Raw genomic sequence first — 25,730 nt, 5'->3', positions numbered from 1 at the left:
GAAGGCAGAATGTGGGCTGTTGCGCAAATAGATGAATGAGGGTCAGGATATTCCGTTAACAAAAACCTAAAGTTTTGCTAACATTTTCTCCATTATTATCGTAAAATATGTCTCCATGCAGGACAGGGCTGGTTCTAACCTAGGCTAGGCTACTATATTTGGGTGGGCTGGTAGAAATTTTGTGTGGGCAACATAGCAAAGCTGTCAAATTGGATCAAAACTAACATAAACACAAAACAAACACAAAACAATCAGTACTACCTAGCTTGAGTTGCTGCAGCCAACAGCCAGGGATAGGCAGTCTGTCTGATACATGTATTTAAAATACAAAATAGTATGTAGTCATTTTTATTTTATTTAGTTGGAAAAAAATGGCATCATATTTTGTATCAAAATACTTTATAGGTTTGTAGTTTAAAAATACTGCCAAATACTTTTGGTAAAACCAATAACCTACTTTTGGTGATGTGATTATAAAAGTGCAAAACAATAAATGCAGCACTGGTGCCGACTTGTATTTTGCCCAGAGTTGTTGTGATCAGAATATGGAGATTCAGGCAGATAAGTACATGTTTATAACATGTAGGTTGCTCACACACACAATACACTCCCTCAAACCAACCTCAAGTTTCTTGAGAACTTTAGTCATCCAATTCGAACACATGGAACCGGTTATGTGGTTAAGTTGCACCATTGTGCAATGTGCACAATGTTTGCTCACATCCACAATACACTCCTTCATACTAACCTCCAGTTTCTTGAGAACTTTAAAGTTGTCTATCTGTGCGTCACAAACACGACTGACCCCCTTACTCAACAGTTCGCGATGATGACAGATATTATTATTTTTTTTTATGCTAACACGCTCAGTCAAAACTGTCCGTCGCAAATTGTGAAACACATTGTTGGACATGTCATAACAGACGGGATAATAAATTGCATAGGCTACGGTTTATATTGCGTCTTTACACATGTTAAGCCCTCCTTACACTGACAGACTTTGGAAAGATTTGCAAAGAAAGACTACAGTCTCAGACCCTCTCACATCTAAAGACAAGTAGTAGAGTTTTAAGTCACTGACTATGATTTTGCAATCAGACTGCAACTAGATTCCTTTAAATTATTACCCATCGTGCAATAGATAAACAGGAACTGAAATAATAGCCTACTGAACTCAAAGTCGTATTTTCATGTTTCTGCAGCATTGTTTCATGCGTGACATCCCTAACCGATATAGAGTTGTTCTGTCACATGGAAGAGCCGACTAAATATGTATAAGAAATTACAAATATTATAAGAATAACAAATAATCATATAGGCTACTGCTGTCGCCTACTTTGCCCCTTCCTGTTTGGTGTTGGAGAGGTTCTAGATTAGGACAATGGCTGGGTCAGCTATAAAACGCTTTGGCTCACTCATCCAACTCTAGCGACTGCGGGGAGAGACCCAATTTCACCTAGGGGTGGCGTATTCCTTTAAAGATTTAACATCACACACATTAATTCATCGGACCGCCCCCTCCCCCTCCTATTTTTTTTCTCATCGGATCTGCATCGATCTCAAATATGGCATTTCTAGAATTAAATTGACGGAAATCCGTCGCACGACTGAGAACTTTAATCCTTGCACACACACACACAGAGAGAGAAAGAGAGAGAGAGAGAGCGAGAGAGAGCTCCTGCTGCTGGCTCCTCCTCCTCTGTTTGTAGCCCATCTTTGCTGTTACCCTCTACAAAATCATGGAATCAGATCAGTGTGTGGCAAACCAACAAAAACATACTATATTGCAGGATACAAAGAACTTTTGAGATTGCAATTTTCAGCTCTAATTACAAATGCTTTGCTTGCATAGGGCATTTGCATACATTTCATGTCGTACTCCCATGCGGGCCGGATGCTATATACCACGGACATGTTTTGGGGGGCCACCCAAAATGAAGTGGCAGGCCGTATCCGGCCCACGGGCCCTAGTTTGGGGACCACTGCCTTACAAGATATGAATGGCAAAATATTGCATAATGAATCATATGAGCCAACGAGAGGTTGGAGGAAGAAGACTCTAGGGACCCATGATGAATAAGTATTTTCTGAGTACACAAACATGGGGAGGAAAACCCTTGTATGATGTTCATTGAACTACATCATAAAACTAACAATAGGCTCCTACTGTAATTCCTGGGCTGCTTTTTGTTGCCAATCTGCCCCTCCCTTGAACTTGCAGGAATTTGTGAAAATGGAAGATTACAAAATCCTTAAGGTAATGTACTGTTATATAATGTTGACAATAAATCCAGTATGTCATTCATGTTAGAAGAACTACAGAAGGCGTGGTTAGCCTACAACCAATTGGGCAATTGATGGCCAACAGTGTTGGGCAAGTTACTTCAAAATCGTAATGTACTATGCATTACTTATTAATGTCATTTCAAAGTAATTTGTTACATTATAATATTACTGTCTCTGAATTGTAAGGCATTACACTACTATTGCATTACTTTTAAGTTACTTTCACCAAAATATCTAGAAATATGGATTTGCCATTCTAAATGCAGTTTATTACGCTCAATGCAGCTCATTGCTCTTCCAATGGAGGGAGATGTGGTATAGCATAATGACTGAGCTAGGCTTAAGGCTAACAACATACAGTAAGAATGCAATAGGCGCAGTGCTCATGATGCAAAACAAGGAACAATCATAGTCAGAATTTTGTTAAAAACCGACAAAAGGTCAAAGTCTGGTAAATTGTGATATACATACTGTAACTTTAAGGCCTGCTCAATAGAGAGCCTATTGTAAATCAAAGCTTAATAAAGACATGTCAAGATGGTGGCCTACTGGCCATTTCGGTGCCCTAAGTGAGTGGCTTTGAGTGAGTGACATTTAAATGGTAACTCAAACACCTAAAGTAAAATAAAAGTCCTATTATACAGACCATTACTGTGTGTTTTTTAACATTAATTTCTGAAGAAATGCTGTTTTCTTATAAATGGTGCACGGTCACTTTAAGAGCATTGATCGATCTTTACGTTCTCATAATGCCCTTTTGCCAGCTCTTGTTTACAAGCCTTGTTTGTTGAGTTACATTGATAGCACAATATTAACAATAATATGCACAATGTTAAGTTGTTTTAAGCAGCCTTCATTGCTTCACATTTCGTTTTGCAAATAAAAGTGAATTATGAGCCTGGTATCCACCTAGCTATCTGAATGGATTTTTTGTCGACTTGGCATATCATGTGCTTCATGTAGCCTAAATGCTTGGGAAACGAATTATTGAAGACCCACCAATTCCATTCTACTAGTACTACGTGGTGGAGATTGAGAGAACCCAAAAAGTATCAAACTTCCATGTACCATGGTGTTAGTGCATTCTGACATTGTAAACGTTATTGATGAAGAGTGAAACGCAGTTTGCAGTAAAGCTACTATTCATTGGTTACATTTGGGTGCCCCCTCTGTCCTTTGGTGCCCTACGCAAAGTGCGTGATGCGCGTGATGGGAGCGGTGGCACTGCCAGGCTACACAATCTTTTTCTGCATTTCTATCCCTTTATTCTCTTTAATTCAAGTTCACAGCTCAAAGCTGTCATGCACTAGAAGAACATAGTTTGTTTTTTATCAAGAATAAAAAAGATTAGCGTGGCACCACTTTAGATGTTTCATTAAATGACTTGTGCTATTTCGCGAGGCATAGTGAGATCTTTTGGTTTCGCACACAAAGTGCACTAACTATTATGTTCTTCATATCCTTGTCTCTGACAAGCTAAAAATAATGAGCGTAGGCTTATGTCCATCCCGCAAATAGAGTCCGACTTTGAGTCTGCTGCAGCCACAGTCATCTTCAACCAGTATCAGGAGATACGTTCTACTATTTTGCGCGGATTTTTTCTCGTCTGTTCTCGCGGTGGTGTTTGCGAATATGTATCAAAACAAAACAAGCGCTTAATTTTGGGTTAAAATGCATTGTAACGCGCATTACTGAAGTTTGTACCGAGTAAATATTACCCAATTTTTTTTTTTTAATGCCTTACATTACCGCGTTACCGCAAACAGCAATACATTACAGTAATTACATTACTCCCAACACTGATGGCCAATGCATGTCTGCAGTTCATAAAAACATAACAAATGGACATTTAAGTACTTAAAGCAGTGTATCAGTGATTGTGTGATATTATGAAAGTGATACCTTAACAAAGAGTGGGAATGTGTCATTGTTGACTGTGCGAGAGTGGTACAATTCACCGTCATACCACAAGACCTTGCCAATAGGGGAATTCTCCTTCGTGAGTGCGAACATCTTCCCGGGGTCACAGCATTCTGTGATCAGTTTCCTGTATAAAAGAAACATCATGGCCTATTTATTATGATAATTATAGGACAATAATTATGAGATAACTAAAGAACTTCTAAAGATCAATCATTCCTATTACTCGCGTATGAGAGAACAGATGTAATACGTACTGGTCAAAGTGTACTGTAGTAGAAGGAGAATAGTAGAATAAATTAAAACACAAAACTCTACCTAATTCAGTCAATTCAACAAAACTTTCCCGGGCTACGCTATAGCCTATGTTAGACTAGGCACTGTAAGAGTGTAGTTACAAATGCTTCATATTCACAGAACATCTCTACGCCTAACATCAAAATTTATCAGAGAGCTATCAGACATATAGGTTCACAAACTGAGGAACCCTAGCAGGTGTTGCTTTGTGCTCGATCTTAATCAACTCTACCACATCAGGCTGTTCGTTCTGATATCTATCAAGACAAGAATGAGACTAAACTGACTAATTGGATGACAGGCTAGATCTTAGCAAATTTGTGTGAAGTAACAAAGTTTCTAAAACTGATAGTTCCGGTCCTTGATTGTGACTGAATGTCAATTGCGATTGTGAATCGCGTTCAATGCCGTTGTAAAATCCAGCATAAACATACACCTTGACCGCATTTCATTCTATATTACTGTGCTACCATAACTTCATACAAAAGTTAAAGTAGCTGCGTCTCGACGTTGCTAGCGCGTTGTGCCTAACAACGCCCCTTAGCTGTTGTAGAATCAGTGTAACCTTTCGGGCCTTATTGCTTAAATTTATTTTTCTGCCAGCTTTTTACTTTCACTCTCCTACATTTTAAAGGTGCCCTGCCACACAAAACCGTTTTTACTTGTATTTTTTTTATGTTAGGTTCATATGCGTTTGTGCAAATGTGAATGTGAAAATGAACAGCTTCCTCCTCTGTCAGCTCTAGCCACTGAAAAGAAATAACTGGAGAAATTAGGCCAATTGCAAAAGCTCTTCAATTTGACGTGGAATTGATTGAGCTCATTACTATTAATGAGCTCGCCCAGTTGAGACTGTGCCCACAAAATTCGTTTAGCTCTGTGACAGTTTTCGTAGGCCTATGCAAGGATGGCTGAATGTCAACGGGCTTGTGCGCTATGCACGAATAGAACTTCAACAATGCATTTTGCCTAAGAACCCAGACTTGAGGATCAAATGGCTTCAGCTTATTTTTTGGAACAGTGCCACAGGCTTTGCAAAAAGGTTGCTGTTGAAGCCTGGAGCAGTAGGCTACCATCACAGCAGTCTACGACCAGTGCCCATAAGTAACGTTATTGTCAACTCAAGGAAGTGCTTTGGTATACAGGTTTAATGCACTCGCTAGCCTTGGTTTAATGCCCATTTGGACAATGCTAGCACTCGCTAGCCAAGCTAAGTTCATGTCATGAAGCTAAAATTAGTTGATAACTGCTGTTGATACACTGCAAAAACTGCTTATCTAACAAAATCTCACCAAGTGTTATTAATCTTATATCAAGATAAAAAAAACTAGTTGGTATTGTTTTCAGTATAAAGAGACTTACCTAGCGCTTTCTTGTGAAAACATTTGACTTAATTTAAAAAAGGTTTGACTTATTTTCAGACATCTCATCCTGAAAACAAGCAAATTTGTCTGCCAGTGCGTTAAGCAAATGTGGCCTAAAAACAAGCAAATTTGTCTGCCAGTGCGTTGAGCAAATTTGTCTTGATAAGACTCCTTAAAATAAGTCAAAGTCTTCTTAAATTAAGTCAAAATGTTCTTTTGAGAGGGCGCTAGGTAAGTCTTTTCATACTAAAAACAATACCAAATAGATTTTTTAATCTTAATATAAGATTAATAACACTTGGTTAGATTTCATTTTTTGCAGTGTAACTGCTGTTATGTTATGGACGAAACCTACTAGCTGTTAGCCAATCAGAGTCAAGCAGCTTAGCTCATTGAATATTAATGAGAACTGGCGCAAATCGAGCTGAGTCTTCCTGCAGGCTTTCAATAACCCGCTAGAATGGCTTGAAACAAGGCAACCAAGGCACGTTTTCCACAAAAAATGTTACAGAGTCCATGGTAGAACTTTAGACATTACCACAATACTCTACTTTTAATGCATGTAAGGTAAGTTGTTGAATATTTTTATTCATGTAAATGCGCTGATAAAAGTATTATAGTAAAACAATTTAATATAACTTTATTTCTATGTTATGGTAGCATGATCCAGAATAATTCTGAGATGAGTGTGTGTGATGAGTTTTTTTGGTGTATTTGCTCACTTGCAATTTTACATGAATTAGTTTACTACTTAAAATTTCCACAACTTAACATCATATCGACTCAGGACATTAGGCTACAGTCGCTACAAATACCGTACGTTCTAACTAGCTAATACATTAAATCAGCTAACATCAGGTACGTTGCCTTGTCTCGGCTACACTTGAGGTCCTTTCCGCTCGATGACGTCATTGTTGACGTGCTCTTGTGCTAGCCTACGCCAGTTCTGCTTTGCAGTGGACACAGATGGCTCTCTGTCATCTCGCCCACTTAATTCTGAAAGTGGTGTGCGCGTCAGTAATAACAGTCCGTGTGAAGCAATAATCCCTGAGCTGAGTAGGCCACATAACGCAAGTGATTGGAATTAAACAAAGCTTTGAGGCAGAGAATTTTCCTTGATCATTTTTTGTAATAGAATTATTCAAATTACTCAAGTAATCGTTTCAGCCCTAATTTGTATTAAATACAGCAGACGGTGAGGGTTTCCGTGAACTATCGGGCTTTGGTGAACTAGGATATCGCATCCCATGCAAGGCACGCTGCTTGGGTGCACGACAATGCTAGTAATAGGGAGGGAAAGTAATCTCATCGCCACCTACTGGTTGCGTTCCTAGAGTTTAACAGAGTGGATGGGATTTTTTTTTAGAAAAAATATATCTCGGTGCACATTGGGACCTTAATTTAATGCCTTCCATTTGCTATACACTGGGGTCCCCTCTTTTGCTTCTAGTATACCTTATTTTTAGGATCAGTTGAATTGTTTTGAGTTTTTTTTGTAACATGGTGATAACGAACTACAGTTGCATGCGACATCACCGGTTTGGGCGCTTAATCTCTAACTGATCAAAATAGGCAATTTGCTTGACTGGCTTAACATATTTTTGTAATAACGGAGCGCGATGTAAACCGTGTGGTGATTACCTTTATGTCAGGATAACTTCTGTGAGCTGGCAGTAAGTGTTAAGTGTCAGTGCTAACCAGGCTAATAAACAAACCATGCTATCATGAGTAACGTCAACAAACAATTTTGATTTTTTTAAAGAAGGCAAAATAGGGCATGACATTTTCACAGTTAGGAGATTATTACTGTATACACACTGAAAAATATTTTTGGTGGATAACTTCGCTGATTTGGCTTCACAATATTTTTTTAAGAATAGGTCTATGGGACTTAACATTGCAGCTGCTCTTCGATAGGAATGCAACCACTTGGGGCGCTGGTTTTCACTTTCCCTCCCTATATAGTTGCATCAAACCATCCCACACGAGTGGATTGGCAGTCAGTCTCCTGCTTTGCACATGTAGCAGTTAAATATTTTGTCTATTATTTTTTTACATTTTTGTGGTGAATTTCATCAATGCACATATTGATTGTATATTTACATAGAAATTACTATTATTATTATTGCATGCTTAGTGCTGCACAATGTTGCTAAGCAACCACTGTTTACAGCATTCCTCAGTTGCTATAGGGAGGGAAAGTGAAAACCAGCGCCCCAAGTGGTTGCGTTCCTATCGAAGAGCAGCTCCAATGTTAAGTCCCATAGACCAATTTTTTTTTTATATTGTGAAGCCAAACCAGCGATGTTATCCACCAAAAGTATTTTTCACTTTGTACTATACAGTAATAATCTTCTAACTGTGAAAATGTCAGATACTATTTTGCCAATCGAAATTGCTCCTTTTGTTTCATAAACGAACTACAAAAGAAGTCACGTGACTTTACCCTTCAACGTTACTCACGGTAGCATGGTTTGTTTATTAGCCTGGTTAGCATTGACACTTAACACTTACAGTCAGCTCTTCATGTGAGTAGAAGCACAACACCAGTTATCCAGAGATAAAGGTTATCACCACGCGGTTTACATCACGTTCCGTTATTACAAAAATATGTTAAGCCAGTTAAGCAAATTGCCGTATTGATCAGTTAAAGATTAAGCGCCCAAACCTGATATGGAATAGATTAATAGATGGAAGGCATTAAATTAAGATCCCAATGTGCACCGAGATATATTTTTTCTAAAAAAAAATCCCATCCACTCCGCTAAACTCTAGGAACGCAACCACTAGATGGCGATGAGATTACTTTCCCTCCCTATGTGGATGCTGTAAGGGGTAAACCGCTATTCTTTTCCTCTGATAGAAACTGCATTAATTATTTATTTTAAAATGTTGTTCTTGGGTAGAAATCACCTGAAAACAATGTCATGGTCTTTTATAAATATTATTTAATGACTTGTAACCTTGTTTTAGCAAATGTGTAAGAGAAATCAATAACTTTAGCGTTGTCTTACTCTACCGTAATGTAATATAAACAATTATATTGTACATAAAGTTATTATCAGTACACAATGAAATGAGTGAAAACAGTGTCATAACCTTATTGTATCTGTTATTAGTCATATTTGAAGCTTTGAAAATAGTTGAAATAGTGTTTACCGTCATTAACGTTTCATTGGAATTTGCCGTTACAGGGAGAGAGAATGCTGTGCGTGCGTGCATTCTAAACTTCCCATTTCTGTGTCCAGTAAACAGAGTTGCAGATACCCCCATCCTTCTGTGTGTGCACTTCATTCGTCTTGCCCTGTGCATTCAACTGGTCTTAACCACTTTGCTACACACTCACCTTGCAATTTGCAATCAACGATGGATTTGACTCTATACTTAGATAGAGTCATTGCTGCAGCTGGGAGATTAATGAAACATTTCCATCACAGTACTCCCGCTACCAAATCTTGTGAGGCTAAGCAATAATAATTACGACTTCAAAATCACCGCCTAATACAGTCCTACAAAACCCAATGGAATTCGGTGTGTGACATGTTTGATCGGCTGTTGGAGCAAATATGGGCTGTTACGGCAGTCCTCTCGGATCGTTTAATGACCAATGACCAAGGCAGCTGATGGAGGACTCACTACCTGTGTTAAAGGCACTTTACAGTTTAGTGTGCCACTACGGTTATGTCTGCTGATACTGAAGTCTCTATCTCCAGCACATATCCCATCACATTCAGTCTAATAAATACACATATCACCTCAGAAGAAGGAGACTGTCCCAAAATAGCAGCATTCAAGTCCAAAGTGCAATCTCGGCTAAATGTATGTGTGATTTGTTCCTATTAACAGTTTTGCACCTATTGTCTGATAATTGCAACACAGCCGATGAATCTAATATTCAACACCCTCCCCCCTTTTATGTGTATTTGCAGATCGATTTGGATGGCTTGCCATCAACACCAGCAATGATTGCAACGATGTTAGACCATCGCCCTAAACATTTAGGATTCGTCACCCCTTTGACAAAAATGATTTCAAATACCAAACTACTGATATTGGCCACAGCAGTGGATACGACCGCCAGTGCCACTGAAGTCGAACCTAGTCATGGGACCACCGGCGTATCGTGGAGACAGGTGTCAGTGCAGATGACGCACTGCCGCGGAGGAAAAGTGCAACTGCAAGTGCCATGGCTGTGCTATTGGGGGACATTTGCTCCACTCAACAAAATGGCGTATAAGTTGCATCACTACAAAAGCTTTTAGTGATATGGGCGGGCTGGTGTGTTCAATAAATAATCTATTTTTTTTCCATTAACGTTAGTGAAGTCGATTAAGAACATTTCTGTAAATTTGCAACCCTAGTATGGTTCCACATGAACGGAATTCCACGGAACTTGGCATGCATTCAGAGGGTGTCATAATGATCCTACACTTCAAATTCTGTGCAGTTTTGAACCTGTCAGCCAACGATCCCTACGATTACAATGCCTTGTAATCTTGCTTTTTCCTTTTTAACTAGGTGGCGCTGTACATCAAATGAGTGGATATAGGATGGGTTGACATGGCCCCTGCAGGCCAAATCACAAAAGAAAATTGGTCATCCTAGGCCCTATGGTTCTCGAGATATTCACAGAAAACTGTGTCCGGCCATCTACAGGCCAGTTGGTGTAGTCATTAAATGTAAACATAAATTAATTTATTGTACAGCCCCCCATAGGTAGGGGGGCAATGGATCAACAAAAAAAAACAATGGTTCTGTGTCATCCTTGTAGGGCTACATGCCTTTCGTGCACCCCGGTCTTTCAGTGTCCCGGGAATAAAAAAAAAACTCTCTGAACCTTTATGAAAGAAAAGTGTGGATGAATGATTATATGTAGGCTAAGAAGGCTTTTTACTTTCAGACCCTGTACTAGGTACTAATACTTTCACTTGAGTAAAGAAGTTGAATTAGTACTTTTTGATTAATTAGCCTTAAGACAAGTCCCACCTTTTTTCATATCATGCACAATAGGCTACTTAGTCTAAAAAGAGTCTAGAGCCTAAACTTATATTTTCTAAAAGCCTATACATGTTCCACCTTCCTCCATACCATACGCACAATACATAGTCCTGTATTTTATTTCTAATGTATTGTAGTTCTGTATTGTATTTCCAGTGTATTAGAATGCATTGATTTCTAAGGTACACCTATGTTCAATATGAACATGTTTATATTCAGCAAAGCCATAAAAAGTTTGTTTTGTTGGTGTGTGTGTGTGTGTGTGTGTGTGTGTGTCATTGTAGCTCGCCCTCGCCCATGTACTTTTGCCATCTAACCCTAACCCATCTTACAATGGCTAATGTAACTCCACGAATGGTTCATATTAGTCAAATTTTCATTAGGCCTAGCCTATGCCTGTTGATTAAAAAGATTGGCTATTAGACTGATTAAATGATGGGCGACAAGATCATAGTGTGTTTTTTGTGCACACCAACTTAGGGTGACCAGACGTCCCGGTTTAACCGGGACAGTCCCGATTCTGAGATGTGTCCCGACTCCCGAGTCCCGACAAAAGCCTGTCGGGACGCTAAAATGTCCCGGTTTACACCAACTACTACAACTACATTGTCCCGGTTGTCAGAGATTACATAGCCGACATGGTCTTATTATAGCCCGATCATTAACTAAACCCATGTAGAAAGACTAGCCTAAAGCGTCAGGCGTATGATTTCGATAATGTGTGTGTGTGTGCGTGTGTCAGTCAATCGTAGCAGTCTGCATAATCTTTGCAACCAACGTTACAATGTATCCGTAAACATTGTTGCAATGCCTCTTCATATCTGCCTCGTTTTAATGGTTAGGCTAGGCTACGCTACGACAATGTTGAAGAGAAAGTCATCATTCTCAAAATGAGTTAAATGTTTTCATGCATGTCTGGATAACGGGTGAGCATTGTTTAGGATAAACAAATGACTTTGCACTCGTGTTTGGGCATAGTAGGCTACAGGACCTTTTTCTCTGACTGAAAGTTGCGCAAAACTTGTGCGTTTACATAACGATATTTAATACATTTTCTCGGGGGTGACACCCCCGCGCCCCCTAGAACGTTTGGGCTTAAATAAAAAATGTCTGTTTCTGCCTGAGCTGCCGCATGTTCACGTTAAACACGGTCACGCACAAAGTGTCCCGGTTTTAGTTCCGACAAATCTGGTCACCCTACACCACCTAGACTCTTATAGCCTACGTAATTAACCGTCAGTTGTCTACAAAAACTGCATTGAAGTGCCAATTAATGGTGAAGCCTGATAGTAGCCTAGATCATGTGTGCAGTAGCGCTAACATATTGTCTTGGTCGTGTTAGCACTATTTCCGAAAGCGAAATTGACCTACCTGTATATGTCTATCCCCGTCTGGTTTTTGGTCCACATTTTCCCTTGTCCAAGGACTTCTTCCACTATGTCTTTATCGCTTGGCAGTCTATAGACAGGGAAAATGTATAGCCAGCATAATACCAAAACACACAGAGCAGCCCACACCGACAGTTTGCTTCTGTGGCATTTCATAAACATCATTGCGTTTTCTCCTGCAGCCAAGCAAACAAATCTGTTCAGAAGAAGCGACGTTACGTTAAGCTGTAGGCTAACGTTAAATAAAAAATGCCATCACTGCTGTACAACAGAACACACTCAATGAGTAAGGTGTCCTCCGATATCCATCTTGTTGCCAATAAACGACACAGTTGCATATACTTTCTCCCCTGACACAGGCTTAATAGCTTCTAATTTTGTCAAACACATATTCGGTCTGCTCAAATATCCCATTCAGTTATTCTCGTGAATCCCGGTGTCGGCCATTTAGTTTAAAATCCTGGGTGCTTCGTCTGCCATCCTCCCTGGTACCCAACGCAGTCGCTGTCTCGACGAGTTTATAGTAATCCCATAAATCTCTACCCTATAGCTATGAAGGACCTTGATTACACAGATCTTCTGGACAACCCGCCAGTTTATCTGACATCTCACAGTCACACAAATCTGCTAGCCTAGGCTAACTCACTACATCAGACCATAGTAGAATGGCATTTATCGTAGCGAAATCAATGGACCACCCTTGTTCTATGGAAACAAAGCGCCGTTTCAGATCAGCCCGATTTAACACGAATTGCAGTACTGTGCTGACCCCTCCTGGACGAGTAGGCGATGGACAGACTGGTTATCTTGGCCACGCAATTAGGTTAAGCGTTTTGTTTCATGAGGCCTCAAAATTAAACCTTCTTGAAATAGGCCTACCATTAGCCTATTTTTTTTACAGTGAAATGCACTGTTCTGTTATGGAAGTCTTTTTCTTATTATTATTAGGCTATTACAGTGCATTCTTCTTCTTTTTTATTATTATTCTTCCCACATTTCTGCGTCTAACTCAGCTTTAACATAGAAACTTTGTTCAAACTTTGTAACATAGGTCTTGAAAAGGACACTTGAGGAATGTATTTTTCGTTTTTGTAAACTTTATACTTTTTGAGATATTAACAAATCAAGCTTATTTTCCCCCATAGACTTTGCATTGGTACTGTGACATCACAATGGGCTAATTAAATTGATTTGCACCTGTATCAACTGCCAGCTGCTCAACTAGGCCCCATCAAAGAGCCAGTTAAACTGATTGCACCTGTATCAACTGCTTTCTGCTCAACTAGGCCAACTCCATTGTGTCTCCATTCTACATTCTCCATTGTGTCTCCATTCTCCAACCTATCCACAACTTTCCCGAACTTTGACCTTTCCATGAATCGCTATGGTAACGTAGAATGTTTAGAACAAGCCGGTAACAAACTTCCTGTTTACATTAGCCTGTAACTGCTGCTATCAGCTAAACGCTATTAGTATTTAGGAGTAACGTATACTCTTACAACAACGCCGCTGGCAAAATGAGCACATCTCACAGATGGTCCCATGGACCTGACTATCTTTCGAGTACTGGCGATAGAACAGTTAAAGTGCCCCATCCGTCTACCTTAACGGAATGGGTAGACGATATGAAATTGTGGCCAGACGTTAGCTATGTGGATATCGTTAACTATTTCGTGCTTAGTGAGGGTGTTGATGGTGAGACACTACGAAATTATAAGAGCACAGAGGCTTACAACTATCTACACAGCAACAAAATTGGAAAAATACTGTGTACAAAATACAACGAGTTCATCTTCCTTAAGGCTGAAGTCGAGCCGAGTCAGAGCATCAACAAGCCCAAACAACTTGCTTGGGTAATGACGAGGCCGATTGGTGTAATCGAAACAGTCGGCTGTTCATGCATTGCAGGGCTAGGAAAATCTTGTAGCCATTCAGCAGCTGTCATTTGGAAGGTAGGGAGGCCTATAGGCTGTTAGAGCGATCTTGCTTCACATTAAATCTGTAAATTATTGAAAACAATAAAGAATACCCCTTACAAAAACAGCTTAACTGCAGTTTTTATTTTAAGTAAAGTGCAGGACAATGTCTGTGTCCGAAATATTGAATTTATGCAGTAGCCTATTGTAGTGTGCAATGCCATTAATGTACAAAAAGGTAATCAACAATATGTTATGGCTGATTCAGGTCCAGAATGCAGTGGTTAGTGGAAAGACAGGGCTTGCATGTACTGACACACAGCGGAGATGGAATGAAGGGACATCCAAGAACCTTCAGCCCAAGCGTCTGAGCCAGATACATTTTAGGCACCACAGGGCAGAGGATGAGTATGAGGAAGAGACTAGGGCAGTTGGCAGTCAGCTCCCAAACACACCACAGTATCAGTCCCACAAAGACTTTAGAGAGAGTGTGGACAAATCTCTAACAAAACCTCTATTTCTTCTCAAGAATACACTACTGGAAAAGTGTTACAATGCCACTCCATCAGCAGAACAGCAGGGGAGATCAAAAGAACAGGGAACCATCAATGATTTAACATTTTTGTCACATCAAAATCATGACAGTGATCTGAGTTGTGTGAAATGCCAAAAATTCTACCAGGCTTATGTTAATATGGATGGCAAACAAGCTGATACACTAGAACTTGAGACGAGGGGGCAGAGTGCATCTGATCTGTGGCACAGTTCTAGGAAACTTAGAATCACAGCCAGTTCAGCAAAGAAGGTGCCTGTACGTGCAGGCACAAATAGTGAAAAGTTTTTGTGTGAGCACTTTTACCCCAGCTTTCGTGGTAACTATGCCACTAATTATGGGAAAGAAAAAGAAGAAACAGCTTGCAACCAATTGAAAGAACAGGGAATGAACATAACACACACAGGCACAGTTGTATGTGGGACAGAGCCATGGTTATCAGCAAGTCCGGATGGAATCATCAACTCCTGTGAGCTCTTAGAGATTAAATGCCCCGTCCCAAATAAAAATCACCAGACACTCAGTGAACTGTTATCTCAGAGATTCAGTGATTTTAAGGTAGTGGATGGAAAACTTGAGGTTCAGAAAACTGGTAGCCGGGGCTATTACATGCAAGTCCAACTAGGAATGTTTTGCACAGGTCTCAAGACAGCCAGACTGATGATCTGGACACCAGATGAGAGTCTGGTATTTAGTGTACCATTTGATGAGCTGTTTGTCACGGATCAGGTGAAGCGGTTGAGAGCGTTCTACTTCTCATCCATGCTGCCTCAACTTGTTGATGAATTTGGTGCGGGGCGGCTTAAATTTGATGGGAGATACACTGAAATTGTGAGGAAAATGTAAAGAGAGAGTAAGGAAAGACAAATGTGACCAAGGGCCATTGTTAGTGCCCACTGTTGAAAATAATTCAATTTACAGCAATTAAATGTTAATTCAGGTTTATTACTACTCACTTAATTCCATGTTGATAAAAAAAAAATCAAATGTATACTGACAATGTCTGACATGGACAACATTTCAACAATTACAAATATTAAATGTGATTTCATTACCTCTACATTACAATTCTGGAGTTCATTTGAGGCTGCACTAAACTCTCCCCGTTTTTTTTTATTTTAAAAAATGCATGAAGTGACCTACTGCTCGCCGTCACGAATGAGATCACCCCGCAAATTCACAAGGGCAGAACATATACGTAGAATTTTGTCTACTTTTGGGACCAGGGAAATAGGCACTACTTGTGATAAGATTTTAAACACCTTTAGGCGTCTGATGGCCCTTTCCACGTGTATTCTAACATTTGCAATTCTTCTAGTGGAAGTGACCTGTTCTTCAGTCAGTTGTGCACCTTTTTTTGTGAACGAGGGTATGACTAGGTTAACTTTCCTTTCGAAGAGTATGTCTCTAATTGTGAATCCACGGTCTGCCATGACCTCATCACCCGGTTGTAAGTACTCCAGAATCCCAGAGTCCATAGTAATAAACTTGTCACTACAGCGTCCACCATAAGCTGCAGAGACAAACATTATCAATCCACATGGAGCAATACTTACAAGGTACTTAACTGTATTATGGGAATAATAATGGCTATAGGACTCTCCTCTTGAGTCTAGGTTTTTTGGTTTTTGTAACAGGCTTTCGCTACAATCCAAAATGCATGTTGTGTTGGGGTGTTTAGTTTTAAAAGCTTGTGGCATAGTCGCCCGAATAGTTTCCCTAGGAAGCCAAGGGATGAGGTGTCTTGTAACTTCCTCCAATTTGTCAATCCAGTAAGATATAATCTTACTTGACAAGCTCTCTGATATGAAGAACCGTCTGCTCAGATCACCAATCATGAGGTTCAATCTTAATTTCATTAATGTTAGGAGGACTTGGTCTCTTACAGACATTTTAAAAGACCCCGCAAACTGTTCAAGCACTGAAAGAAGAGTATTAAATGTTTGAAGTGGAATGCCAGTGTACAGTAATGAGTCTGAATCATTGAGAAGAATATTATGCGCCACACTGCACTGTGTTGCTTGATGACGGACTTCTTTAGTGTTGGTGGCCAGCTTCGCATAACCATGATGCAGTAAGGCAGGGTCTTCCCACTGGGTCTGTATCGAACACTTGGTTGCTGTCTTGATGGTTGTGTCAGAAGAGGTGTCCCCACTGCAATCTAAGTTGACAAGAAAATCAAATCAGGTTTCAGGCCTAATGTTGAGCTCTACTACTTCAGTAGCAGGTGGCAAGTTAAGTCATGTTATCTATAGCTATACCAATACTACTTAGAGTTGTATGTAAAAGTTTAGGCACCCCTGTTCATTACTAAGATTTCAGTTTATCTTCTGTTCAGACACCAGGGACTAAGCACTGTGACCAGAGGAAGCATCTACAGGCTGTAGTAACTTTTGCACCTACTATTGTACTATTGTTATTATATAACATTGTTGAAGTTTATTCTATAAATGCAATTTCATATCTCAAATGTCACTATTTGTAAACAAAATATCTGAAGGAAGTTACTGCTTCAAAATCACCCAGCAGATGATAAACTGAATTACCAGGGGTGCCTAAACCTTATTTATTTATTTATTTATCTATGTATTTATTTATGTATTTATTTATTTAAAAAAACGTTATAGCCTCCATCTAGACACTTAACTCATTAGCATCTCTGGTTGACCTAGTTGACCAACATAGCTTTTCATAATACAGGTTAGAATCTAACTGAATAACAAACAATGTATTAGGCTAACTTACCATGCTCAGGGGTTGTGGATGTTTGACGCTCATCGAAGAGTGAAACCTCCGGAGTTGTGTCAGAGTGGAAGTGGGTGCATGCACTGTAATCTATGTAAGCAATTTAAACACAAACTGGGTAAGTTAAATTGGAAACCCAGAAAAGACCATCACAACACTTAGCCAACTTGAGCGCAGCAGTGCGGCAGCATTAGGTTACATTTGGCCAATTAAAATATATATGTAATATAAAGATGTCACATAGCACTAAACAAATTACTTACGAGACTCTTCCTGTTCGTGCTGCACTTCAGTGTTGCTGGTCGAAGCTGATGTCCAACTGTTAGCTTGTTGTGCTACCTCCAAGTTATCCTGGCACCTGATGAGTTTTCGCCTTTTCTTAACTGGCTGACGTTCATAACCAAGGAATAACTCCGGATTCGGATGGAGCTCCGTTGGTTTGTGGTCGATGAAATGGTAAGAACAGACATAAACTCTCTTCGGTGGATTTTTTAGCTTTAGGGCCGCTAACCATTCTCTTGTTTTTGTCTCGTCCTTCGGCATTGAATGGAGTGTGTAGGGTGCTGGGCAACAGGTCAAGCGGGTCCGTTTATGTTGGAAACAGATCCCGTTCATAAAGTCCTTCAGTTTTCGTGTGTTGTTTGTGCACCCGACAACGGCACACGTTGAGCCACAAGGAGCCATTGCTCAGCCTGTCACAATTACTATTTATAAGTAATCCGTTTTCCTCGTTTTGTTTGTACCGCGAGTATAGTGTCCCTTGTTTGCTAGCTTCATTGCTGTCGTCTCCCTGCTAAGGCTAAACCGGAACTTAGATACCGGCAACAGGAAGTATCGTGTGTCATGGCGACGCCCAATAAGACTCGCAGGAAAGTTGTGGATAAGACACATTCCATCCAAACTTTTTATCCATTCATCCTTTTCAAACCATTAACTCATCCACCCATTAAACTATCTATCAACATCCATTAAACAATCTGCCTATCAACATCCATTCAACTTTCTGTCTATCATCCATTATCTACATTCAACTTTTAAACTATATATTCTGTCTCAGGCTTTAAGCAAACAATCTGGTTTTCTTAAGACTACAGATCCTGTTTAACTATTTCCTCTGCCCACAACTGTTTCAGAATAAATGTCCTCACTACAATAATTCACTATTAAATAATTTAACTATTTAAACTACTCAACTATTTAACTGTTCAGCCATTTCAACTGTCAGTTGTCATCAACTATGACTCCCGCCAACTGTTTCCTCTGCCCACAACTGTTTCAAAATAAATGTTTGTTTTGCATTTTATGTTAATATATTTTTTGCATTTTCATGTTCTGGTAATTTCCTCGAAATTACATTTTCTAGTTTTTCTTTTTTAGACAATTTTTTGAAGAATACAAAAATGTATTCTTGTAGTATTTTTTGCCCCTTTTTATTGGTTTTATAACCCTGCTGGAAAAAAACAGCCTGACAAGCTTAAGGTTTGCTGGTTGACCAGCTAGTTTGACCACCCTATGATGGTTGACCAGCTTGACCAGCAAAACTCTTGCAAAAACTTATTTCAGCTGGTTTACCCAGGTTACGATGGTAATTCAGCTCATTTTGCTTGTCGTACCACCTCAAGCTGGTCATTTTACCATTGCTGGTTTAACTGGCCATGCCAGCTTATGTTGGTCATTCTAGCAAACCAGCATGACCATCTTACTACACCAACAATGTCAAGATTGGCAGACTGGGTCACCAGCATGACCATCTTTCACCAGCTGTATTCCACATGATGGGCAGGTCACATCAGTATGACCAGTTTCCTCAGATTGTCATGTCAGCATGTCCTTACACACTTTAATCCCTGCTAGATTCTCTAATAAAAGGCAGAGCGTCATCTGACCATCATCATACCAAACATTTAGCAAAAGTTGTGATATAAAATAGCATCTAAAAAGATAATGCAGAGATGATTACTGATGCTAGGATAGACATGGTGGTTGCAAAGCTTAACAAAAGTTGATAGTTTAAAAGACAGTTTTAGGGTACTTTCAGACTACACGTCTTTTTCTGAAAACAGAGGTTGTGCAGATCACTTTTTCAGTTTGAAAAAAAGCGTTTTTCAAAAAGCAGCCGGAAGCGTCTTTTTGTGTCTTTTGTTATAGGCTTATAGGCCTACAAAGTAGCTAACAGGCTACGTGTGGATTAGGCCTGTCAAACTCGATTCCTTTTAAGGATCCGGGTTATTCTGAGTCACTCACTAAACTGATCCGGGTTGAACGAGTCACTTGAGTCACTTGAGTCAGTATTGCTAAATCGCAAAGAAATTCAGTCCTACGTTCAAGCAGTGCAGTGGGGTGCTTCATTTCGTTAAGTGCCTTCTCATGTTGGATGTGGATCCTCCATGATTTGAAACCAGGTTTTTGCAGTACTTGCATTTAGCCTAAGAGTTTTGCTCTCCTGGTCAAAGTGCATCCACACATTGTTCATCTTTTTGGTGCTCATGTTCAGAAACTTTGATCTTATTGACAGAGAGGGTAGCCTATATTATAATAATTAATTATTTGTTGTTGTTTTGTTAACAATAGAACATTTGCCTAGGTCTAATGCTACTCTGCTACAATGTTTATTACCACTACTATATACTAATAGTAGGCTACTAGGAATCTATTCTAATAGGTATTATATGCAGCTAATACTAGGCAACTAATATTATTAGCCTATTAATCATAGCTATATATATATATATATATATATATATATGGGTGATTCTCCAACTATGGTACTTTTTCTGTCCTTGACATATATTTAAAAAAATAAAAAACATTTCCACTTTTTTATTTTTTTCACACTTACTACATATTTAGGGGAGCCTATATATAAAAAATCATTGTTCAATTATGTTGTTTTTTATAAAATATAAGACATTTTATATGCGTTTTTTACTATTTTGCCTCTGTCCCTAGGCCAGACTTTGGGTCTTTGACCTTATCTCACTTAAAATCTAATACTGATATAATTTTAAATTCAAACAGAAAGTATGCATTATAACCCAATTCATTCAAATCTACTATTTGTTTTTATATTTCTTTTAGATTTGGCATATTTTAAACATGTTAAACACTTGTCCCTTGGGTTCACCGTCATTTCCACACCTCTGCATAAAATGCAATCCCAGGCTCAGTATTCTAGATTTGTATACTCAGTAACCATAGCAACTGACACTCCAGAGGGATCCACATGGCTGAATGAAAGATCAAGGTAAATATGAGAAATACCGCGAGTATGTTTATTGTACGTCATTTCTGAACCGCTCATAATTCATTCCGATGGGAAAAATTCTGGATTTTTACAATTTCATTAGGTGTAATTTGAGATTATTTAATGCTAACACTAACAGGCTAGTCAAACATGAGATATTAGAGGGAAAGTGGGAAAATGTAATTTCCACGACCGTCTTTTCCACATCTGTCTCCATGGTAGTGATAGGTAGACAGGTTGGCTTGTTTTTGTTCGGTTGTGGAAATGACCATTGCTTTTGCCATTGTCTGGAAAAATGTCAAAAAATACATATTATTCCATAAAAATCAGCACAGCCAACTTCAGGTCAGGTATCTAGGCATACTGGGGAAACAAATTATGCCAGTAATATTTTAATTAAAAATGTTTCATTTTCTGAAAATGTTCAGGTCCAAAAAGTACCATGGAGAATCACCCATATATCATGTTAGGTAGCCTAATATAATATCATATAATATAATATAAAGTAGCCTAATATAGCATCAAAACCTCCACCCACTCACGGGAAAGAAAGCAGTTTGAGCCAGACTGTTTATTTATTGTCTTAACCTAGCCTAAGCTTTCAATGTAGACATAGAAACAGGAACGTAGAAATGCCCTGCAGTGAATAAATTATTATTATTGTATTATTATTATTATTATTACTACTACTACTAGCCTACTATTCTCATTAGGCCTATATTATTATCACCTTGACACGAGTAGAAACTAGGCTACTTGCTCGTCTACAGATCCACTCATGACAATGTAGCCGGCTGATTCGACTGACTCGCACTCATAACAACATAATGTAACCGGTCCGCTCGGCTGATCCAAATCACCCAGGTAGGCTAGCCTACTCAAGCAACTCCATACAGAGCTTGCAATGTTTCGGACTGTCTTCGCGACCTAATTGCATTTTAAAGTAGGCTATGCGTGCAGAATATATGTTATTTCAGAAGTGAAAGCATGGCTTTTGTTGTGGATTTTCTTTTAACCTTGACGAGGAGTTACTCGCTCCTCTAAAGATCCACTCATGACAACGTAGCCGGCTGATTCGGCTGACTCGCACTCATAACAACAACGTAACCGGCCTGCTTGGCGACTGGCTACTCTCCTAGCTTGCAATGTTTCGGACTATCTTCGCGACCTAATTGCATTTTAAAGTAGGCTATGCGTGCAGAATATATGTTATTTCATAAGTGAAAGCATGGCTTTTGTTGTGGATTTTCTTTTAACCTTGACGAGGAGTTACTCACTCCTCTAAAGATCCACTCATGACAACGTAGCCGGCTGATTCGGCTGACTCGCACTCATAACAACAACGTAACCGGCCCGCTTGGCTGATCCGACTGGCTAGCCTACTCTCCATACAGAGCTTGCAATGTTTCGGACTGTCTTCGCGACCTAATTGCATTTTAAAGTAGGCTATGCATGCAGAACATATGTTATTTCAGAAGTGAAAGCATGGCTTTTGTTGTGGATTTGTTTTTCACCTTGACGAGGAGTTACTCTAAAGATCACTCATGACAACGTAGCCGGCTGGTTCGGCTGACTCGCACTCATAACAACCTAACCGGCCCGCCCAGCTGATTCGACTGACCCGGGTAGATAGGCTACTCAAGCAGCTCCATGAGCGTGCAGTGCACGACCTAATTGCATTTTAATATACTACATCTATACACCAAATCGAATTATGTCTAGGCTACATGCAGAACATTGAATGTTATTTCAGAAGTGAAAGAAATGGCTTTTTTTGTGGAATTGCTTTTCACCTCGAGGAGGAGCTACTCGCTCTCGCAGATCCACTCATGACAACGTAGCCGGCTGATTCGACTGACTCGTACTCAACGTAGCCTAACCGGCCGGCTGATCCGACTAACCCGGATTCCCAGATAGCAAAATTTGACCGGCCCACCTCTGGCCCACTACCTTGCCTCAGGGTTTTGTGAGTGTTGGCCCAGTTCTGGCTGGGCCTCCGGCCCAACAATGGCCCAGTTACTGATAACTGACACAAAGAATTTCCTCTGGCCCAGATGTGGCCCACACACTGCAAAATGACTCTCATTGTTTCTGTTGGCCCAGGTCTGGCCCACACACTGTAAAATGACTCTTATTGGAACTGTTGGCCCAGGTGTGGCCCACACACTGTGAAATGACTCATTGTTTCTGTTGGCCCAGGTGTGGCCCACACACTGTGAAATGACTGTCATGCATTCTGTCGGCCCAGGTCTGGCCCACACACTATATAACTGAGTGTTGGCTGAGTGTCGGCTGGGCCTCTGGGCCTGTACTGGCCCACACACTATTAAACTGATCTGACTGAGTGTTGGCTGAGTGTCGGCTGGGCCTCTGGGCCTGTACTGGCCCACGCACTATAAAACTGATCTGACTGAGTGTTGGCTGAGTGTCGGCTGGGCCTCTGGGCCTGTACTGGCCCACGCACTATAAAACTGATCTGACTGAGTGTTGGCTGAATGTCGGCTGGGTCCCCGGGCCACATGTGGCCCATTAACTACCAAAAGTACTTGAAAATAAACACAAATCCAGAACTAGTAATTAAAAGCACAAGCTACTTTTATTAACAAGTTTGACAAACACAACCTTGCAAATAAAACAAACATTTAAAAATTATACAAGCTTTTACATATATACACTTTAAAAAATTAAACAAGTTAAAATATACAATCTACTTTTATCTACAACAATCGACATCTTTCATATACAAAAACACAAACAATTAAACATTTTAAAACTGTATAATGATTCAAAGAAATAAATTATTCTAAATGAACATTAAACATTTACAGAATTTACTTTAAATTCTGTATTTTTGTACCATGTACCATGACCTACCCAGCTACATACATGCACACATACTCACTCTCAAAGTATTTTTCAATAGCAGAAACCTTTGCCACCTGCCTTCTCTTTCTGTTGCCGCTTCATTGTTGCCTCCACCAGTTTCAGCAGCACTACCAGCCGGGGGTGTCTCCAAACTGCATTTAGGAATAAAAGAATATTATAAGATCATTATGAGGTCTAAAGCAAGATTTCAACATGTCATCTGTCAGAGAAGTTCTGTTTGTCCACTCAAATATACTTACAGATAGCCACCTCAGCTCTCTGTGGGGGTTGATCAGAGTTCTTTCCATCCATCCTTCAATTTGAGATGCATGGACAGCATGTAATTTCAAAAGAAAAGAAAAAAAACATTAAACTATTTATCCTTTACTGTCTGACTAAATATTACTAAAGCCCAGTCTTGCCACTCTGCAGCTGTCTTGGTAACACCTCCCTGGTAGTTATTTTGGGCAACATTGACATTGTGTGATTGTTAAATGCTGATATATTACCAATGACAATAACCAAAAGCAAGACATATTTGTCAACACATACAGACCTGAAGCACAAAGGCTTGTGGACTTCCTTCACAAGAGCCTTGTGGGTGCTCCAGTTGGTTGGCCATGTTTTCAACAGCGCATGTTTCCTGCCCACTCCAGTTCTTTGCTGACATAATGGATGAGGCAAACCAAAAGCATCTAAAAATGACACATCACAAAACACAGGCCTAGATGAAAGCTGATTCCTATGATTTGGCTCATCTAAACAAAAAAGTATTACTTATTCTATTAAATCAATGTACATCTTACCAAGAGCTCTTCAGGTCTCCTGTTTTTCCAACACAAGAAATGGTTCACACACACGGGTACCCTTCTTCATCCAAAGGAGTGCAGGGCAGGTCTCTGGTCAGTGTGGCCTGGATTCTGAGGTGTAGGCTACATTTTAAAAAAGTCACAGTAACGTTAGGTTAATGGAAGTATATGTGTTCAAAATGATTACATGATCATAAACAACCCCTCAGTACAAAATACAGAACGACCTTAAAATACAGATTTTGATGAGCTTTACATGACCAGGACAGGACCCACCCTGCTACCATCTCTCTCTCTCTCTCTCTCTCTCACACACACTCTCTTAAGGCATACAGTCTCAGTCCTGCCTGCAGTGCCTGAAGTTGGATAGATAACGATGAAATGCCCAATTACCAATCGCAATATTTTAAGTCATGCAATACTGGTTAACTGTTAAGCTATTTCTGAAATGATTAGATCACACTTTTCTTTGAAAACCACATAATTATGCAAGTATGGCTAACGTTACAGCACTGAACGTTTTTGACTAACCACCAACACTGACGTTAACGGTAATTAGGCCAACAAAGTAGGCTAAGAAATCATAACGTATGTTACCGCTAGCTTCGTCATCGTCAAGGGGGTTAGATTGAAACACCCATTCTTGTTATGCTACTTGTTAAACTTTGTCTGCAATAATAAGCCTACGTACATTCATAATGATTTACATGCAATAACAGGTAAAGGTAAAGTTACTTACCACAGGCAGTGTCCAAAACGAGACAGTTTCGCGCCGTCCTGCTGGTTTCAAACTTAACAGTTGCTCTGCTCGTGGCTCTTCCACATGTAATGGGCCGACAGTCACTTTACAGAATTGGGCCATGTACGTTTAGCGTCCGGCTGTCGCTAAATGTTTCATTTTTGCCGCCAACAGCCGCGATACTGATCATTGTTCGTTCCTGAAGTATCGGGCCACACACTGTATGAAATCCGTCTGCCGAGATTGATTCGAAAACTGGCAGTAGCCCATCAAACCCCAATCGGGCCAAATAAGACACTCAGTAATCAGCCCAACTACTGCGTGTCAGTGTCGGCCCATTCAAGGGGACAGTGCCTCAGCCGACTTGAAACTCCGCCGACAGTGGCAGCACTCAGCCAGGATCGGGCCGACTGTGTTTACTGTGCTTCAGCCGACTCGGACCTCAGCCGACACTGCCAGCACTCAGCCAGAATCGGGCCGACTATGCTTGCTATCTGGGTTGCTACTCAGCCGCTCCAATCTGAGTCCCATGGTCTGTGAGTCTGCAATGTTTCCGGCTCTGCGGGAAGTTAACCAGTTATCTCGGACTGCCTGCTCACTCAGTTG

General features: G+C 40.0%; 2 protein-coding genes and 1 long non-coding RNA gene across 4 annotated transcripts in view; all 3 read right to left on the bottom strand.

The window, feature by feature from the left end:
- Positions 1-12,906, bottom strand: part of st8sia1 (ST8 alpha-N-acetyl-neuraminide alpha-2,8-sialyltransferase 1) — a 32,026-nt gene extending 19,120 nt beyond the window's left edge. Inside the window, exons 1-2 of the mRNA XM_076297454.1 lie at positions 12,237-12,906; positions 4,189-4,333 (exon numbers count right to left, since the gene is read on the bottom strand). Of these exons, the coding sequence (XP_076153569.1) occupies positions 4,189-4,333; positions 12,237-12,418 (327 nt within the window). The 5' untranslated portion in view covers positions 12,419-12,906. The remainder of the gene's footprint in view (positions 1-4,188; positions 4,334-12,236) is intronic.
- Positions 12,907-15,274: 2,368 nt separating this feature from the next.
- LOC143136765 (uncharacterized) lies at positions 15,275-18,289 on the bottom strand. The gene is made up of 3 exons (XM_076297453.1): positions 17,731-18,289; positions 17,468-17,557; positions 15,275-16,883 (listed from the first exon to the last, which is right to left on the bottom strand). Exons 1-3 carry the CDS (start codon positions 18,149-18,151, stop codon positions 15,862-15,864), a joined length of 1,533 nt encoding a protein of 510 aa, XP_076153568.1. The 5' UTR covers positions 18,152-18,289; the 3' UTR covers positions 15,275-15,861.
- Positions 18,290-23,366: 5,077 nt separating this feature from the next.
- LOC143136764 (uncharacterized) lies at positions 23,367-25,617 on the bottom strand. 2 transcript variants are annotated; one of them, XR_012989441.1, is made up of 5 exons: positions 25,125-25,617; positions 24,383-24,508; positions 24,133-24,239; positions 23,837-23,889; positions 23,367-23,728 (listed from the first exon to the last, which is right to left on the bottom strand). It is a non-coding gene; the product is annotated as an uncharacterized LOC143136764 (long non-coding RNA). The 2 variants fall into 2 exon arrangements; XR_012989440.1 differs by having other exon boundaries at positions 23,368-23,728; positions 24,133-24,271.
- Positions 25,618-25,730: the final 113 nt, after the last annotated feature.

The sequence above is a fragment of the Alosa pseudoharengus genome, unplaced genomic scaffold (assembly GCF_046254945.1).
Source record: "Alosa pseudoharengus isolate Yale_2024_CS ecotype anadromous, Long Island Sound unplaced genomic scaffold, YU_APseudo_1.1 YU_APseudo_1.1_scf_20, whole genome shotgun sequence".
NCBI lineage: Eukaryota > Metazoa > Chordata > Actinopteri > Clupeiformes > Clupeidae > Alosa > Alosa pseudoharengus.
The sequence above is the reverse complement of the archived record's forward strand: the minus strand, read 5'-3'. Positions and strand labels throughout refer to the sequence as shown.